This window comes from Indicator indicator, chromosome 11 (genome assembly GCF_027791375.1).
Source record: "Indicator indicator isolate 239-I01 chromosome 11, UM_Iind_1.1, whole genome shotgun sequence".
Lineage (NCBI taxonomy): Eukaryota > Metazoa > Chordata > Aves > Piciformes > Indicatoridae > Indicator > Indicator indicator.
In genome coordinates this window covers 30,179,737-30,198,803 of record NC_072020.1, presented here as the reverse complement: position 1 = coordinate 30,198,803, position 19,067 = coordinate 30,179,737, and the positions used below count along the sequence as shown (strand labels likewise).

The 19,067-nt window shown below is 38.5% G+C and overlaps 1 protein-coding gene across 2 annotated transcripts in view; it reads left to right on the top strand.

The window, feature by feature from the left end:
- Positions 1–19,067, top strand: part of TBC1D5 (TBC1 domain family member 5) — a 206,160-nt gene that overhangs the window by 118,886 nt on the left and 68,207 nt on the right. For both annotated transcript variants that reach the window (XM_054384865.1, XM_054384866.1), the window contains exon 13: positions 5,382–5,488. In XM_054384865.1, the coding sequence (XP_054240840.1) occupies positions 5,382–5,488 (107 nt within the window). The remainder of the gene's footprint in view (positions 1–5,381; positions 5,489–19,067) is intronic.

Sequence of the window (19,067 nt, the reverse complement as noted above, 5' to 3'; positions counted from 1 at the left end):
CACAGAAATGTTGTTAGCTTATGTGCTTGTGAATAGGAGGAGGGAAATGCATCATGGTTAATTGAGGCATTTATTTCTGTCCCATCACATTTTGAACAAAAAAAAAAAAAACCTGTATACAACTTTGCTGCAACAAAGTATGAGTCTTGCAGCAAGATACTTGCCTGTCATTAAATATATGAATTCCATAGCATGCTGTTCAGAGTTAATTATATACGGTCTCTAAGCTTTAGGTTATAACAAGGTCACATATTTGACACAATTTTGTATTCTAGGACATGTGAAGTTTTCAACATCTGTGGTTCCTATTTTAGGTTCCAGTCTTGAAAATATAACGTGCATGTACTTTCCATGTACTGTCATTCCACTGCTTGTCTTTGGGGCTGGGGGGGGGGGGGGGGGGGGGGGGGGTGTGTAATTATTTTTTGATGAACATGCAGCATATAGAGCTATCTTATATTCCTCTCAAACATGTGGAAGTTTAATTCACAATTAATGCTGGAGTTTCAGGATGATCTGATTCCAGGTCATTATATGCTGTGGTCTAAATCTGCCTTGTGTATGTGCAGTAAACTGAAACAATCTTAACGTTTTTTTTGCACAGATAGGCAGTGCAGATGTATGTAAAAATCTCTCTTAACATCAGTATTTTTATTTTGTGTCATTTTCTTTTTTTAATAAAAAACCACCTTTAGAACTGTGTTTGTAAGCACTCTCTCCCTTCTTGGAGAAGAAAGGTTGTTATGGGTTTGTTTTCTTTCTTTTTTGTGGTGCTCGTGTACAAGTATTGGTATAAAGTAACTAAAAATGTGAGCTAAAACTGTGTTCTAAGTACCTGCATGAAATCAATCTCCCTCTTTTCTCTGAAATCCTCAGCTTTAGTAAATAGACTGGGAAATGGCTTTAAAGCTGAGTACATTTCCCAATTATGATGCAGCCATCTCAGCAGGACAGCTAATATTTCATAGACATTCTGCTTCTGTAATCAGTAACTTTCTGATTTATAGTAGTTAGTTACTCTAAGCATAACAGAATAGTGAAACAGCTACTCTAAGCATAATAGAACAGTGAGACATAGTTACTCTAAGCATAATAGAACAGTGAGACATAGTTACTCTAAGCATAATAGAAAAGTGAAACATAGTTACTCTAAGCATAATAGAATAGTGAAACATTGTTACTTTAAGCATAACAGAATACTGAAACATAGTTACTCTAAGCATAACAGAAGAGTGAAACAAAATACCCAATTATAGATTAACTGAAGCTGATTGAAAATATATTTCTTTTCAAAACCAGCCTCAAACTGTTGTGATTTCCACATTCCTCCCTTTGCTAAAATAAGCTTTTCTTCTAGATAGTTAATAGAAAAGTTTTCCAATCTTCCTCATTTTTAAGTGCTGATAATAGAGCTCTGAATGGAGTTCAAAGTTCTGTTGTAATATTTTTAAAAATATTTTCAAATTAAATAAGTCTCTAAAAGCTATTTGTTTGGTGAAAGGAAATGATAGCTCAAAATATCTGATGGTGATAATCGTCTATAAATAAATTGCTTGGAAATTTTCAGTTTAAAAACTTTGAAACAGTAGGAATAGTAATACAGCTCTTGAGATATTGTGTTATAAAAATGTCTAATGCAAGCAATGATGATAATAATACATTACTGAAAGCAATTGAAAGTTTAAAATTTATCCATATTCTTTTTTTATCAACACAATAGGGAAGGGGGGAAAAGTTGCTAGTTTGGGAATTGATTGATTTTTTTTGTCTTTTTTATTATGATGTTCTCAAAGACAAGGTTTTTAGAAAGCATTGTTTCAGCTATGTTTTTAATTTTATTTTTACTGTAGTTTTTTTAATCCTCTCTTACTCAAACTATTCAAGGAGAAAGGAGAATTTAGATTATTATATTATTATTTATACGTGTTAGAGATTACAGGTAGATAATGATGTGCACAGCTATTCTGTAAAGTACTCTTTTATATCTGTATCCAACAAGAGCTTTATCCATAAAGTGATAATCTCCACAGGCCAAGTGTAGGGTTGTGTACCAAAGTATCCCTTAGTTTTAATAAATCATTTTTTTGTATTCCTTTGGAAAAAATAATGCAAGACAATCTTTCCTTCTTTCTTTCTTTCTTTCTTTCTTTCTTTCTTTCTTTCTTTCTTTCTTTCTTTCTTTCTTTCTTTCTTTCTTTCTTTCTTTCTTTCTTTCTTTCTTTCTTTCTTTCTTTCTTTCTTTCTTTCTTTCTTTCTTCTTTCTTTCTTTCTTTCTTTCTTTCTTTCTTTCTTTCTTTCTTTCTTTCTTTCTTTCTTTCTTTCTTTCTTTCTTTCTTTCTTTCTTTCTTTTCTTTCTTTCTTTCTTTCTTTCTTTCTTTTCTTTCTTTCTTTCTTTCTTTCTTTCTTTCTTCTTTCTTTCTTCTTTCTTTCTTTCTTTCTCTTTCTCTCTTTCTTTCTTCTTTCTTTCTTCTCTTTCTTCTTTCTTCTTCTTTCTCTCTTTCTCTCTTTCTTTCTCTCTCTCTTTCTCTTTCTCTCTTTCTTCTTTCTTTCTCTCTCTCTCTTTCTCTCTTTCTCTCTCTCTTTCTCTCTCTCTTTCTCTCTCTCTTTCTCTCTCTCTTTCTTTCTTTTTTAATTAACTAAAAGCAGAAGCTTGAATATATTACTTATTTTTCACCATTACAGATGTATATGTAATTGTTGATGAAATCAAAATAGAAGGGAGGGTGCAGTGCAAAAATATATCTACTTTGTAGACTTCCCTTCAAGAAGGACAAAAATGAGCAAACCTGGAAGACCTGACTACATTTTACATAGTAGACAAATGTGATTATTGCATCAGGAGCTGATTTTGCCTGATCAGTGTTAGAATAAATTTATGTTTACCATGTTTCCACTTGAAGACCAGCTATGGCCATTGTTTAGGATATGCTTTTGCTTATCTAAAAACACTGTGATCATTTCTGTGGGCCTCTTCTGTATCTAAGTCCTTCTTGTGCCGAGGATGTCAGAGCTGGACACAGTACTCCAGAACAAAGTAGTGAGGCAGAATCAGCTCCCTCAAGCTGATGGATGCAGCCCAGGACAGAGCTGTCCTTCTGGGCTGTGAGCACACATTGCCGACTCATGGGCAGCATACAGATCACTCTGAAACAAAGGATACCAAGAGATGTCTCAGCAAAATAATCCCTTTAACCCAAGGTTCCCCAGAAAACAGACCACTGGCAACAGTGTCTGCGTATAATGGCGAAGGGTGAATATGTGAGAAAAATCAGAAACAGAAAGCAAATATTAAAGTTATCAGTCTTTCCTCATTAAAGTGTTGAACTTTTTTAAATTATTATTTATTTATTTATTTATTTGGATGGTAAGATTTCATTTGAAAAATTAGTTTTTAGGGATCATAAGGGATACAAGTCATTGCCCAATAGTTTTATTCATCCCCCCCCACCCCCACCCCCCACCCCAATATTCAATTAATTTACTCTTTTACCTTTTTAATAATTAGAGTAAATGTCTTTTTTTTTTTTTTCCCCAGGGATCAAGCCTACACCATTAAAATAAAGTAGCTTTTTTAATATTTACTTTCCTGAAACAGTGAAGAACTCTTCCAGGAAAAATAAAGAAAGGATATTAACTCATTTTACAGTGCAGAAGAGAGCATACATATAGTGATCTGTTCAAAAGAGAAATGTGTTGGTCTTCCTGCCTACTGTTTAAAAAGTACTTAGAGTTGGCTGTGAATTTCCAATACTTTTATTTGCTTTGGTACAAAAGGCATGGTGATCAGAAAGTATCTTAAATTTAATTTACATAGGAGGTTTTCATTGCCCATGTACGATGTGGTGCTCATATTGTACTCCTCTGAAAACACTCTGATGGAGACCATTGTATTGCGTTCACTGTGCCAGCTTTGTGACTTCAAGAAGGAAAAACAGGTACCTGAATATGAACAAGAAAACAAAGGGGAGGAAAAAGAACAGGCAGAACAGATAAAGAATGAGTAGGATAAGTGAGTGCTTTACAAATGAAAGCAGATGTATGAAATTACAAGCTGTCGGATCAGCAACGGAAATGAAGATGATAAAGTGGTTCCCTACACAGATTATAATTATTCATTTTTCCCAGTCCTGCATCTTTTCCCCATAATCCTCTTGTTCAGGGAGAGAAGGTACAGGAGGGTGTGAGGCTTATTCACATGAAAGAAAAAAGTAAAACATTCCAATCTTTCTGTCTGCAAAACAATCCTTGATTTTGCCTTCTGTTGACTCAAAGTATTTTTTTTTATTTGCAATGCTCCTTAATGGTGTAGAGGCCTGACTAATGAAAAAACATTTTTCACCACAGCTAAAGTTCTCAAAGTAGTAAAGTTTGTTTAAAATCTATTTGCAATTGGTATTGTTGGAAGCTGTCTTTTATGTTGCAGAGTGCAAGCATCATTAACAGGCATTGCTTTGACAGCTGTGGCAGATGGATTGCCTGGATTTAGATGGTACAAAAGAAATGAAGTAGTTTACATAGACCTGCCTGAAAAGATGTCTTTAATAATTGCACTCATAATTAGATTGATTTGGGGAGACACACACACACACACACACAAAAGAAACCAGCCAACAACAAAAAAACCCCAGAAGATGACAACAAGCAAATATCCATAGAGTATATTTGCATAGACTCAGATAAAATCAAGCACAATTATAACCAAATTACAGACTGCTGCAAAGCATGCTGAAAATTTCCTGAATAGGTTAAGAAATTCTAATAAATTTAACTGTATATTATATTTTTAATTAATTATGGAATTGAAATCTAGCCTTTTCCTGACCATTCCACAAATCTTTTTGGATTTCCAAGCAAACAAGGAGTTGCTGGCATCGTTTATGTGTGTGTACATAGGCGTGTATGTGTGGGGGCCTGTATGTGTAGATGTACATAAGAACAACAAGACAGACATTTCAGCAAAGAATCGTCAGAGTGAGAGAAAGATACCATAAAAGCAAGACTGAAGGTAAAATTTGCCTCACAAATCATCATAGTTACATTTAAATGTCTGTGTGTGACAAGTCAGTGTCTGTTTCAGAGTGCAGGTCAAGTTCTTCAGGCTCCACTGACTGTATTGCCCTGACCTCCATCACCTCAGGCAGGCTTTATGTGCACAGCTACAGAGATAAAAGTTTAGGCATCTAAATCTGTAGCTAATACAAACATCTGGGACATAAAGTCAGTAGTAGGTTTAAGATGGTCCTGAATGATATTGAACCTCCTCAGTCTTACCATCTTAAGTGTAATGAACATACTGGAAAAGGTACTGACAGTTTAGAATATGAAGATAGTAATATTTCACTCTTTTTTTTTTCACCTTTTGTTTTTTTCCCCCATTGTAGTGATTTCAAGTAATTACCAGACCTGTTTGGGACTTCTGATGCATTATCCACCTATTGGAGATGTTCACTCCCTCATCCTAAGAGCGCTTTTTCTCCGAGATCCAAAGGTGAGATGGTGACTTCTCTATAACAAAATATTCAAAATACTATGAAGCTAATAACAACCTACATTTCAGGGACTAAACTGTAATTTCAAGTTTATTCTTAATGGAAAAAAAAGCTAATGGAAGGAGTTGGTTACTAAGAGTAGAACCAAATTCCTTTACTCATTAAGGGATGTTATCCTGCTACTTTACTGGTTATCCAGATCTGGTAACTCCAGATGTTTAGAGTAATGTTGCTGTGTGTTCTGCATATACATCTTTCATAATCTTTTTTTGGGGGAAAGTAATGTTTTATATAGTAACCTAGTATGCTGAGTATGCTGTATGCAAACTGTCGTGCAATTTCATCTGTAAAACCTCTTCAGGGGATTTCTGCAGATTAACTAATCACTGTTAATCCTTAAAGAGCTCCCCCCACTCCCCCAGTATATAGTAGTTATGTGATGGGTTTCAGTTCAAAACAAGAGAGTCTGCTGTTACAGCCTGAAAAGATTCACATGAATAAAATGCATAAATTCATAAATTGTATGTTACTTATTACTAGCATACACTCTTCTATACTAAAAAAAAAAAATCAGATTTCTTGCTGTTTTAGAATGACATCTGCGTGTGGGGATGTAATATACAGCAGGTATCCACAGCGTGGTGGGTAAAGTGTTTTAGATGAAGCTGTACACAGCACTCTTTGCAGTACTCAGATCTTTGGCAGATAGCTGAATTTGTGCTACTGGTTTTGAACTGTCTTTGTGCATGTCCCATTAGTAGGCTGCCAGTGTAAAGTCTGATTTCCCTCATCTTGATGCACATCACCTTTGAAAGTGAAAAATACATCACTTCTGCACTCTGACTGCCTCATGCAAAATTTCATTCACTACCAATGTTTACACTTTTATGGATTAAGAAAAAAATTGTCTCTTTGTTTCTATATCAGTTTTATGCAGCAATCTGCATCCTTACGGCTGCTTTGTTCATTCTTCTTGGGCACACAGATCTCTTTCATGATGAGAAGTAAAGTGTATCATCTTTTCAGTGTGTAAGAAAGTTTGTAACGTTAGATCTCAGGAACATTTCTTAAGATTTCAGCAGCACTCTATAAAATCAGACTGCCCAGCATTTGTTTATGTACTGTCTTAGCAAAATAGTAGTTTTTAGAGGGGAGATACAGGGAGAGAAAAATCATGCTAAGACATCAAAATGAGTCCAATATATAATCTGTCATTATTGGAAGTGTGTGTTAAAAGACAGAATCGTTACTTATAATTCAGCTGTCCACAGAATTATCCTACAGACAAGAGACCCTACCAGCTGAAAGAAGTATGATCACTATTCCACTCCTTATGCTCTTGTCTCAAACAGATTGAAGTCATCAGGCTCATAAAGCCTCAGTGTCCTATTACTTAACATTCTGAGATGTGCCTTGAACACCCTTCAGAAAAATACTGGATGTGGTTCCTACCATGTCTTTCAGGTAGTTCTGCCTTCACGCAGGTGAATGGAGACTTAAAACTCTTTCATGCAAATACTACTAGGGTTGTTTTTTTTCCATTTAAATATCACAGAATCACAGAATGTCAAGGGCTGGAAGAGACCTGAAAAGCTCATCCAGTCCAAGCCACCTGCCAGAGCAGGGTCACCTAGAGCAGGTCACACAGGAATGCATCCAGGCAGGTTTTGAATATCTCCAGAGAGGGAGACTTCACAACACCCCTGGGCAGCCTGTTCCAGTGTTCCATCACACCCACAGGGAAAAAAATTCTTCCTCATGTTTCCATGGAACTTCCTATGCCTCAACTTCCACCATTGCCCCTTGTCCTGTCATTGGGCATCACCCATCAGAGCCTGGCTCCATCCTCCTGGCACTCACCCTGAACATCTTTATCAACATGAATGAGGTCACCTCTCAGTCTCCTCCTCTCCAAGCTAAAGAGCCCTCAGCTCCCTCAGTCTCTCCTCCTAAGGAAGATGTTCCACTCCCCTAATAATTTTTGTGGCTCTGTGCTGGACTCTTTCAAGCAGTTCCCTGAGGTCCTACCTGAACTGAGGGGCCCAGAACTGGACATTCCAGATGCAGCCTCACCAGGGCAGAGTAGAAGGGGAAGAGAACCTCTCTTGATCTACTCACCACAGCCCTTCTAATCCACCCCAGAATGGCATTGGCTTTCTTGGCCATAAGAGCACATTGGTGGCTCATGGTCAACCTCCCATCCACTAGGACCCCCAGGCCCTTTTCCCCTTCGGTGCTCTCCAACAGGTCAGATATGATTCATTACAATTGTTCCTCATTTTTGAGCTGTACTTACTTGCTTAGAAAATACTCTGAAGGTTAGGAAGCTGGGATTTCCAGAGAATGAAGAGCCCTAAAGGACTTGCAGCCATCTTTATTTTGCATTATATCTTTGGGTCAAGATTGCATAAACAGATCTGGTCTTTGTACAGCAAGGAAGTTAAGCTGTTCTAAAAGATCAATCGGGGGGGGGAAGGCAAAAAAAAAAAAGCTTCTGGTCTGAAAAAGAAATTTATATTCAATGCTAAGACTTGTGTACCTGTTTCTTATCTTTCCTCAGGCATGATTTTAAGCTTCACTTACATGTTGTTTCAATCTAACATATTTTTGAATTCCAAGTCTTGTTACTCTGTAGGACCTCCACATACAAATTTTCAAAGCCTATCAACATTTTTCATTACACAAAGTGAAAGGGGAAGACTCAATAATACATCATGGGTGCTTTAGAACACAGATTATATACCTATCTAAGTGGGAAAATCATGAGACCTTTTTATCTGCATAAAGATAATCCAGTTTGCCTTTATTCCCTGAGCAGATAAATGGAGATTGGAAGAAAAGACAAGGAGATTTTAGTCAATAGTGCAACTTGTAAGTGATGATTAGCACATTCAGTGTTTAATGATTTTTCTTCATCATTTGATGTTTTCCTGTGCATTTCTTTGTCACCAGCTTCTGGCTTCTCATAGGAAATTACATTTGGCACAGTACAGTGTAGATCTCCTGAGACAGGCCTGAATTGTTCTGTGTGGCCTCTTCTGAGATTTTACTTGGGTTTTAATGTGTGAAGGAACTCTCTTCTATAGGAAACTGTTGCATGGTCCAGTGGCTTATTTCATTATTTGTGGAACAGGGCAAGAATGTTCAGTGTTGTCCCAAATATCTGAAAGAGGCTTGCTCTCTGCCCCTTGGAGCTTGAACTCAAAACTGAACAAGAAATGCAGTTTAGAAGTCATGGGCAGGGATAAACAGGGATCTGCTTATTTTTACATTTAGGCAAATGCCAAGTAACCTACTGAGGGGAAGTTGTGGGTTATTTGGACTAAGAAAGGTTGGTAGTATGTACATAAAACTGAAAAGTTCTTAAGGAACAATCCTGTCATAATTGATGAAGTAGTCAAGATAGACCTGATACAGCCTTTGCATTCATAACCTTTGATTCTGGAGATAATCTGAATGTGCATGTCTAATAACACTCATGATTTCTTCTGTTCCCTTCATCTAACAAGAAATATCTATTCCCTGCTTATTTGTCTTGTAGACTATCAGGAGTGCTAAACTTTGGCTTCATGAACCTGTCATGTTTTGTTTGCCCCTGTCATTTCAGTCATCACCAGGAAAGCAACTGAAATGTGAAAAGAAAGCTATACTTAAAAGATGGATGGCATTTTTTTCTTATAGATGGACAAATACCATTTCCCATCCTACTGTGTAATCAAACTTGAGCAGAAGCCTTAGCATTATCCAGTAGTAACACCTACAGCCAGGTGGGGGTTGGTCTCTTCTCCCAGGCAACCAGCAACAGAACAAGGGGACACAGTCTCAAGCTGTGCCAGGGGAGGTACAGGCTGGGTGTTAGGAGGAAGTTCTTCACAGAGAGAGAGATTTGCCATGGGAATGTGCTGCCCAGGATGGTGGTGGAGTTGCCATCCCTGGAGATGTTCAAGAAAAGCCTGGATGAGGCACTTAGTGCCATGGTCTGGTTGATTGGATAGGGCTGGACTGGATTATGTTGGAGGTCTCTTCCAACTTGTTGATTCTATGATTCTATGATTAATAATATGAAAAGTAATCAGTATTTTCTATTAATCTAAAGCGTGCAGCAACTCTTCATTTCAATTTATGAACCCCAGTTGGCAGCTGGGATGAGAGGACATTTTAGATACCATGTTCCTGATGTAGTCCAGTACCACAGAAGAGAAATACACTTCTCCATAACAGCTGGAAACAAGTTAAAGTACCTCTGAAGGGGGGGCCTGAAAGATACTAATTTGACAGGCATGAGTATGATCAGTGCAGAATAATTGAATTTCAGCCTCTTCTGTATATGGCTATCTCCAGTTCTAAGGAGAATGTAGAATGAAAAGCTCAACCCTGTGTTGTTGTCTTTGCACAGGATGATAAAGGTAACCTGCTTAGCAGATATTTGTTTCACGTTTCTAATCTTTGAACAGATAATTATCTCAGTTGTTTATATGTCCTTCTGAACATAAGCACAGGGAAGAATGGGGTGTTTAAAGTGTGTATATGTGAAAGGAGAAAATAAGGAAAGGGCTTTCTGTATATATCCAAAACTGTTTGCTAAAGGTGTGTCTTAGTCTGAAGAAGAGAAGACTGAGAGGGGATTTAATAACTGTTTATAAACGTCTGAGGGCTGGGTGTCAAGAGGGAAGGGACAGGCTCTGCTCACTTGCACCCTGGGATAGGACAAGGGGCAATGGATATAAACTCCAGCACAGGAGGTTCCACCTCAACATGAGGAGGAACTTCTTCACTGTGAGGGTCCCAGAGCACTGGAACAGGCTGCCCAGAGAGGTTGTGGAGTCTCCTTCTCTGGAGACCTTCAAGACCAATGGCAAGGGGTTGGAACTAGATAATCCTTGAGGTCCCTTCCAACCCTAGCAATTCTATGACTCTGTGGCCCATCTGGATGCATTCCTGTGTGACCTGTGCTGGACTCTATGGTCCTGCTCTGGCAGGGGGGTTGGACTCGATGATCTTCAGAGGTCCCTTCCAACCCCTAACATCCTGTGAGCCTGTGATCCTGTGTCTCTGGGTACTTAATTTCCTGTAAGTGGCCACTTTCTTCTTTTTTTTTTTTCCTTATCAAAACCATTGAGTGCTGTTCATTTTCAGAGCAAATGCTGCAAAATTAAGAAGCAGAGATACAGATACAGGGCAGTGGAAAAAATATAAAGTGATTAAAAAACATAGTTCTGACTAGACTTGTTCAAATAAAAAAAAATTTAAAAACCCAATTAGAAACAAAAGTCATAGAAAATGTGAACATATTGTGTTCCTTAAATAACCAGATGTTCCTTCCTTCCTGAAGGCAGCCAGGGCTAGGAATAAAAGGTTTAAAACTATTGTTTTAAGTTAACTGTGAATTTTGCAAATCTGTTTTCACCCTTTAGCAAATAAAATTCTAATACAGCAACATAAGCAGAGTAATTTTCATCTTTGGGTGTTCTTATTTGTATATTGTTCCGTGTTGAAGTGCTAACCTTATCTCAGTGACTTATTAGAAAACTGAAGCACTCTATGCAATATTACAGTTTTGCACTGCATGCTAAGAACCTTGCAAGCATCCTTTGTCTGCAAGCTAACTATATTTATTCCTAATATTTTTGTAAAACAAATTTGATTTCAGATATTTTAGCTCGGTGCGTTACTCTTGTTTGTTGAGCAAGCTAGTTAGGAGTTTCATTCAGTGAAGACACCTTTTTATCTTAAGCCATTGATTCAAAGAAAGAAAAAAGGAAGTTGTGCTTGCTTGATGGGGAATTAATTTCTTAGTTATGCTAATAATATTCTAGTTACTGCTGTTGATATTTTCTCAGCGTTGTATTTTAAGCTATTTGCTGACATTGAAAGTAGCCGTGTAATAATAATACATTCCAGCTAAACCCATGATGAAGCATACATGACATTTCAAAGAAGTATTATTAGTTCATCATGACTGAAATAGCAGGCACTGCCAGCAAACTTAAGCAATAATGTATGGTCATGATCACTCATACAACGATTAGTCACAGAAATCTGCGTTCCAGCTTTTCACAATCCGAGCAGTAAGTGACAAGGGGAAAACACGTTACTGAAATTTTCAACCGAACCCTTTGTACCTTTATTTTCAGCTGAATTTTCCTCTTAAGTAGCTGCCACCTTCTCAGAGTTTTCTCCAAGCTAGCTTCATGTGCCTGAAAGGCTGTTGAGTTTCACTTTCTTCCCCTTCAGATAAATTCTTTTCGCTACACTCATTAACTGAGGTGCCGCTGCAGAGCTGCGACTGTCCTTTGAAAGCTGCCGTTATGTCAGTAGTGTTTGTTTTGCTGTCTGTGGCAGGAGAAAAGCAGGTTTGGGGTTGTTTTGTTTGTTTGTTAGCATTTTGTGTGCAATCTGGCATTAATTACCTCTCTTTAATGACCAGATTGCAGCCAATCCGAAGTCGGGATTTGGCAGTGTTTGGGCATTAGCAACTCATTAATTTGTACCTACACACAGAGGTACTGCTGGGGTGCAGAGTCCATTTTGTTAGAGGGATACCAACAAGGGGGAGAGAGGGTCTCTAACAAACACTTGGTTATTTTGGGGTTGGGTTTTTTTTTGATCATGAAGAATGTGAATAATAATTCAGAATATTTGCAGTACTGCATTAAGGGCTTGGAGTGCACAAAAAGCAAGTATTGGGAAACTGGGGTAATGCAATATGAGCTGGTGGTCAGTACAAGTAAGGTCACTTGTACTTTAGAGGAGAGGTGCCTTGACAGGTGACATGACTGAGAAAGGAAGCAGGGTTTTCTAGGAATGCTGACTACATGTCTGTTCATCTGGGAGGAAAGGAATTATTAGAAACAAATTTCAATGTCTTTACTTCCAGTGACTCGCAGAGAATGTCTATGTGTCCTAATTGCTGAGAGATTAAGATTTGGGAGTTTAGTACAATGGAGAGAGCTTTTTATCAACAAAGCCATGTCAGAGTCTTCAAACTGACTCTGGTTTTATAACCATACTCAATTCCTTGAATCCAAGCATTCTGATAATCTAAGTTCCCCCTTTGCAAATGCACTAAATCAGTGTTTTTTCTTAACTGCATGCTAAGCTTTTTCATGTGGCCATATACAACCAAGACTTGCATATGTTTTACATGTGAAGGCCATGATACTAACTTGTTCTTTGTTTATGTTCATGTTCTTAAAATCAGAAACTTCTGTTTTTCCAAGGAGATAAGCAATGCTTTGTTGTAGGAATTATGGCTTTAAATACTGAGTTATTGCATTTCATTAATAGAACAAGGTGTGACAGGCAGATATGCGTTTAATGATAAATTACTTGGAATATCCATGTTGCCATAGTACCACATAAAAATAGTAAGTGTACCATGAATTAAAAATCCTCTTCGTTTTTCTCCATTTGTTTCAAACCCTTCATTCCCAGTGCACCTATGCATTTTAAGCTATATATATATTAAAAAAAAAAAAAACTATGTGGTCAATAGTCATAGTGCAGTAACTTTCTCATCTCTCTCAGAGTTCATTGCATTTTTCTTTGATGCATTAACCATTTAATTGACCTGCCAAAAAATTTTCATCTTCTTCAAAGAATCCCTGTACATCACATAGGATCACAGGATGTTAGGGATTGGAGGGGACCCTCAGAGATAGAATCATAGAATCAAGAAGGCTGGAAGAGACCTCAAAGATCATCGAGTCCAACCTGTCACCCTACACCTCATGACTATCTAAACCATGGTACCAAGTGCCACGTCCAATCCCCTCTTGAACACCTCCAGGGATGGTGACTCCACCACCTCCCTGGGCAGCACATTCCAATGGCCAACCACTCTCTCTGTGAAGAACTTTCTCCTCACCTCCAGCCTAAACCTCCCCTGGTGCAGCTTGAGACTGTGTCCTCTTGTTCTGGTGCTGGTTGCCTGGGAGAAGAGACCAACCCCTCTCTGCCAGAGCAAGACCAGAGAATCCAGCACAGGTCGCACAGGAATTCATCCAGATGGGGCTTGAAAGCCTCCAGAGAAGGAGACTCCACAAACTCTCTGGGGAGCCTGTTCCAGTGCTCTGGGACCCTTACAGTGAAGAAGTTCCTCCTCATGTTGAGGTGGAACCTCCTGTGCTGGAGTTTCTATCCATTGCCCCTTGTCCTGTCCCAGGGTGCAAGTGAGCAGAGCCTGTCCCTTCCCTCTTGGCACCCAGCCCTCAGACATGTATAAACATTTCTTAAATCCCCTCTCAGTCTTCTCTTCTCCAGACTAAGACACACCTTTAGCACACATTTATTAAATCCCCCCCTCAGCAGTAATATTTTCAGGAAAAGATCTTGGAAAGTAAGTTGATTAGTCATCATTTTCAAATGAGAAATCTTTCCAAGCCCTTCTCATTCCTCAGTATCATATGTAACATTGTAGTCATCAATTGAAGGAGAAAAATGATTCTCTTAGTTTGCCAATGATGCTGTTTCCAGTATTGCTGTTTCTTCAGTGTTGTATGCACAGGTCAGTTTTTTGGTAAAGAACCCACAAATACTGTATCAAAGTCAAGCAGTCATTGCACTTAAATGAGTAGGGAAATGGTGGGAAACAGAAGAGAACAGAATAAAGCTTCGTGCGTAGTGAAGTACAAAGCTATGGTGGAGGTAACATGGTGCAGATACAAAGACTTGTCCCAGCTCTATGTAGGACCGAGTGAGATGGTGCTGCAGTCCACTCCTGGCAGTGAGAACAAACACAAGGAAAAGGGGGAAAAAAAGTGTTCACATTTTTAGTCTTCTCTAAAGAGGGAGAATTTGGAAATAGGGAAGGAGTGGGGATCAGAGCTCCCAATATTCACTGGGAATTTATAAACTCTGTCATGTTAAGAACAAGAACTATAGAGAGGAAGTTGTCTTTGGAAGGCAAAACTTAGAACTGTTTATTCTCTTTGAGCAAATTCATATCCTTAGTAGCAAAGTAAAGCAATTCTGATTGTGCTTGATGATAAAGCAAGAAGCTGAAGTACTTTAAGCTCTTAATTACCTTAGCTACCAATAAAACTCATTGCTTGTGAATTTCTTGGGGCTGTTTCTTTCAAATGATTGGTTTACTTCTACTTAAAAACTCTTCTAAAGCTACTGACCTTCTCCTAAAGATTAATGATGTTATTTATAAAATTACACTAATAAAATGTATTTAACAGTGTTAGGGTGAGGTGATTATGGTTCTTCTTATATGCAACCTGACAATTCAATTAATCATTTCTAGTTTGCAAGGTAGTTTATCAAAAGGAAGCACTTAAAACACTTAAAGCACTTTGGGTCTACCTAATCAAAAGTTCTCTGCATCATAATTTATTTATTTGACTGAAATTTGCAAAACACAAACTGTGTTATATAAAAACAGACTAATAACTTTTCAATTCTGTGTGAAATATTAGCTACTGAGTCATATCCAGTCTTTTATGATGGAATGGAAGTTCTGTATCTTCTGATATAAATGTAGATGTACTGCTGGCATATTGACATATTTTATAGTAAATATTAATGTGTTCTTATTGTATACCAAGTTATGTGAGTACATTTGTATTGGGGAACACTTCTCTCAAACAGCAAAATACCTTCAAGCTAGCCATGGGAATGGTACATTTTATCCTTTGCTGTAACCTGTTATGGAAATCTAGGTTTGGAGATATCTTTTTAAGGAACAGCAGTGATCAGAATGTCTCTGCAGTATCTTTAATATTGGAATCCAAAATGAAAGTGGCTGCTCATCCTGCAGCACTAGGATGTTAGCTTCTCTCTGTATTTCAGAGGAAAATACTTGGATATCGTATTCCTTTTGTTGTGGTTTGTGCATGGGGCTCCTGGTATGGCCAGCAGGAGCAGGGAAGTCATTCTGGCCCTGTACTCAGCGTTGGTTAGACCACAGCTTGAGTCCTGTGTCCAGTTCTGTGCTACTCAATTCAAGAAAGATGTTGAGATGCTGGAATGTGTCCAGAGAAGGGCAACAAGGCTGGGGAGGGGTCTGGAGCACAGCCCTGTGAGGAGAGGCTGAGGGAGCTGGGGGTGTTGAGCCTGGAGGAGAGGAGGCTCAGGGGAGACCTCATTGCTGTCTACAACTACCTGAAGGGAGGTTGTAGCCAGGTGGGGGTTGGTCTCTTCTCCCAGGCAACCAGCAGCAGAACAAGAGGACACAGTCTCAAGCTGTGCCAGGGGAGGTTTAGGCTGGAGGTGAGGAAGAAATTCTTCCCAGAAAGAGAGATTGGCCATTGGAATGTGCTGCCCAGGGAGGTGGTGGAGTCACTGTCCCTGGAAATGTTTTAAAAAAGCCTGGCTTAGTGCCAAGGTTTAGTTGATCAGATGGTGTTGGTGGGTGATAGGTTGGACTTCATGATCTCGAAGGTCTTTTCCAACCTGGTTAATTCTGTGATTCTGTGAAAGAGCCTTTTTCACTCCCCTAAGAACCTTTATTGACTAACACATTGCACATGAGATATGAATTAGTGTTTCATTCCACATAACAGAAATAATCAACTAGCACCTTAAAATGTTCTTGGTTTTCCCCAGTATATGAGGCCTGCGTACAAGGGGTTTATCAGTCTAAGCTTCAGATAACTGCATTACTCACAAAGCCATCAGTGAGTTATGCAGGTTGTCCAAAATGAGTGCCAATAAAACCATAATGTGGTAGCTTTTCTGTACATAAAGATGTCAGATTTTAAATCTCATCATTTGGAGCATTCCGGGATTTCAAGCAAGACTTGCTGTGTGTTTCCTTCAAAATCCTGGATCTTTCCTCCACATTGTTGTAAAACTCCTGTTCCTAACCATGCAGGGCTGCAAGATGCCAGAGCATAAATCTGTCATGGGGTAGGGCTGAACACTGTCAGATTTATACCTCTCTATTTACTTAATTTACTTCTTAAAGCCAAGGGTTCTGCTGAAAAATAGGTGACTAAATTAACAGGCAGATGTAAAAGGTACTTCAGCAATTCTGTTGATGGAAGATGAGGATTTTACTCAGGTTATGAACTTGAATGTTGGCAGGTCAGAGTGTTTTTTTGTCTGGATAATAGCTAATTTGGTAAGATTTGAGCACCTGCTAAAACACAATATGCTGTAAAACTATTAAGAAAGAAAGAAAAAAAAAAACTTTCCAATAAATTGGGACAAGAAGCCAAAATACACAACTAGAAATTTCTTTCAGTCAAGTCACCAAAGTATTTTTAAACCTCACTTGTCCTTTTTCATTTGTTCATCTCTTGTCATGGAATGCCTGTGTGAGAGAAAGTATCTGTGCATGAAGTTACAATCAGGTGATAATGCAGAATATTTAAAATATATTCCTGGTATCTGAGATTTTCAGTTGCCAGGGGAATGGAGGGTCCTCACATTAAAAAAAAAAAAAAAAATTTTTGAGACCATTTATTTCAGCTTGTTCAGAGGTCTTTTCCTGACTTGCTTCAGTTAACTGAATTTCTTTCCTTTTCAATTCTTTCTGAGAATTTTTGTTCAGTCAGGGTGGAAAAGCACTGCCTAATTTTCTTTAGGAATTATTAAATAGAACAATTTTTCATGCTTTTCAATTTTTCATTATTGCATTGCAAATAGTTAGTTCTGTGATTGAGACCTATAGCATCCTTCTGAAATGCATGAACAGAAAGCATTTTTCCCCACTTTGAGGATTATGGTGTCCCCCCTTTGCCAACAGCAGTAGCACAGATCTCCTGTGCAGCTAGACTGCTACCTAATCGTAAGTACGCACTTCATACTGTTAGTGCCTAATAGAAAAACTACTGCTGAACTGAACAAACTGGATTCCATATCCACATCTCAGCTGCTCCATGTCATCTCTTTCCCACTCTGAATTTTTGTCATGTTTGCGTCAAATTTATTGAAGAAATAAGGGTAGGGGATCTAGAAAGAAAAGGTAAACCTTTGCTGACCTCCCAGTCATTACAGCTTCCAATAGAAACAAATGAACAGGGAAAAAATAGCTTTTTCATATAAAAATGTTCTAGGGTGTACAAGAATTTTGAAAAAATCCAATATTGCCCTGACAGCTAAAGAGAGGGGAAAGGAGCAGACTGACTCCTTAAAAATCATAGAATCACAGAATCATAGAGTTGGAAGGGACCTCAAGGATCTTCTAGTTCCAATCTCCCCTGCCATGGGCAGGGACACCTCACACTACAGCAGGTTGCTCACAGCCACATCCAGCCTGGCTGCAAAAACCTCCAGGGATGAGGCTTCCACCACCTCCCTGGGCAACCTGTGCCAGTGTCTCACCACCCTCATGGGGAAGAGCTGCTTCCTAACCAATCTGAATCTACCCATTTCTATTTTTTTCCCACTCCCCCTAGTCCTATCACTACTTGACATCCTAAAATGTCTCTTCCGAGCTTTCTTGTAGTCCCTCTTCAGATGCTGGAAGGCCACAAGAAGGTCTCCTTGGAGCCTTCTCTTCTCCAGACTGAACAGCCCCAACTCCCTTAAATAAACAAAAAAAACCCCACCACTGCATCATTATCTACCTCCTCTTTTTTAGATGTGGTTAATTCAGTCTGTTCTTTGGTTTAGGATTAAAATACTACTGCTTCAGAAAAAATATTGTTTAATGTATTGAAAAAAGGATAGTTTTTAAAAAAATCCCATTTGGCACTAGTGAGGAGATTATTTTGGTGAGCCTGTTGCTCTGTGTGCAGACAATTTACTGCTGCTGTTCTGTTTGGTTTTCCTCCGTTGCATTTATCTAGTTTCAGATGCCATCTATTACAAGAGAGTATTTTTCACAAGCTAAGGTTTTCCCACCTGTCTACCCTAAAACACCTGCAACATATGTTTGTGTAACCCTGCAATGCTTTGTGGTTTGGGCCCTGAGAAATTCCCCCAGAGCTTTTTTGCTTATAAACAGCTGAGCAATTCATTTCTCTGATGACGAGTTCTTTTCCCTTGGTATTGAGGCAGTACCATGTTCACTAAAATAAGTCTCATTTTTCACCATACTGACTGAAATTTTTTTTTTTGATTGCTGTGTCTTATTCTGAACCTTCAAATTTTGTTAAAATTTTATTTTGATTTTTTTTTCTGTTAATAATACTAAAGAGGAGGGAAAGGAAATACCTCAGCAAAGAATTAAAAAACAATATTGTAGAGATTCCTCCACTTGCACCTGCATCTAGACTTTTACAGAGAATGTACATTCAAATGGTGAAACATCAGGTTGCAGCCATAACCTGGTGTTACAGTTTGAAGGGGGAACTTTAGCCTAGATCGTGACTGCAATGACTGAAAAGCAAAATAAATTAGCACTGGATGCAAAAGTAAAACAATTATAAGGTCTATATAATTCATTGGCTTGCTAATGGGAATATAGAGCAGAGGCATAAATGGTTCTCTCTCTTTTCTTCTCCTGTTGCTTCTGCTTGCAACTTCTCTCTCTCTCTCTTCTGTGGCCTTGCCATGGCATCTCTGTTTTGACTACTGTATGAGGTAACAGGAAAGAGGGAGGGAGTGTGGGAGGAGGTGAATGGGTCCCTGGGGTACATTAAGAAGTGTCTAGCACATCAAGGGATGTTCTCCTCCCCCTCTACT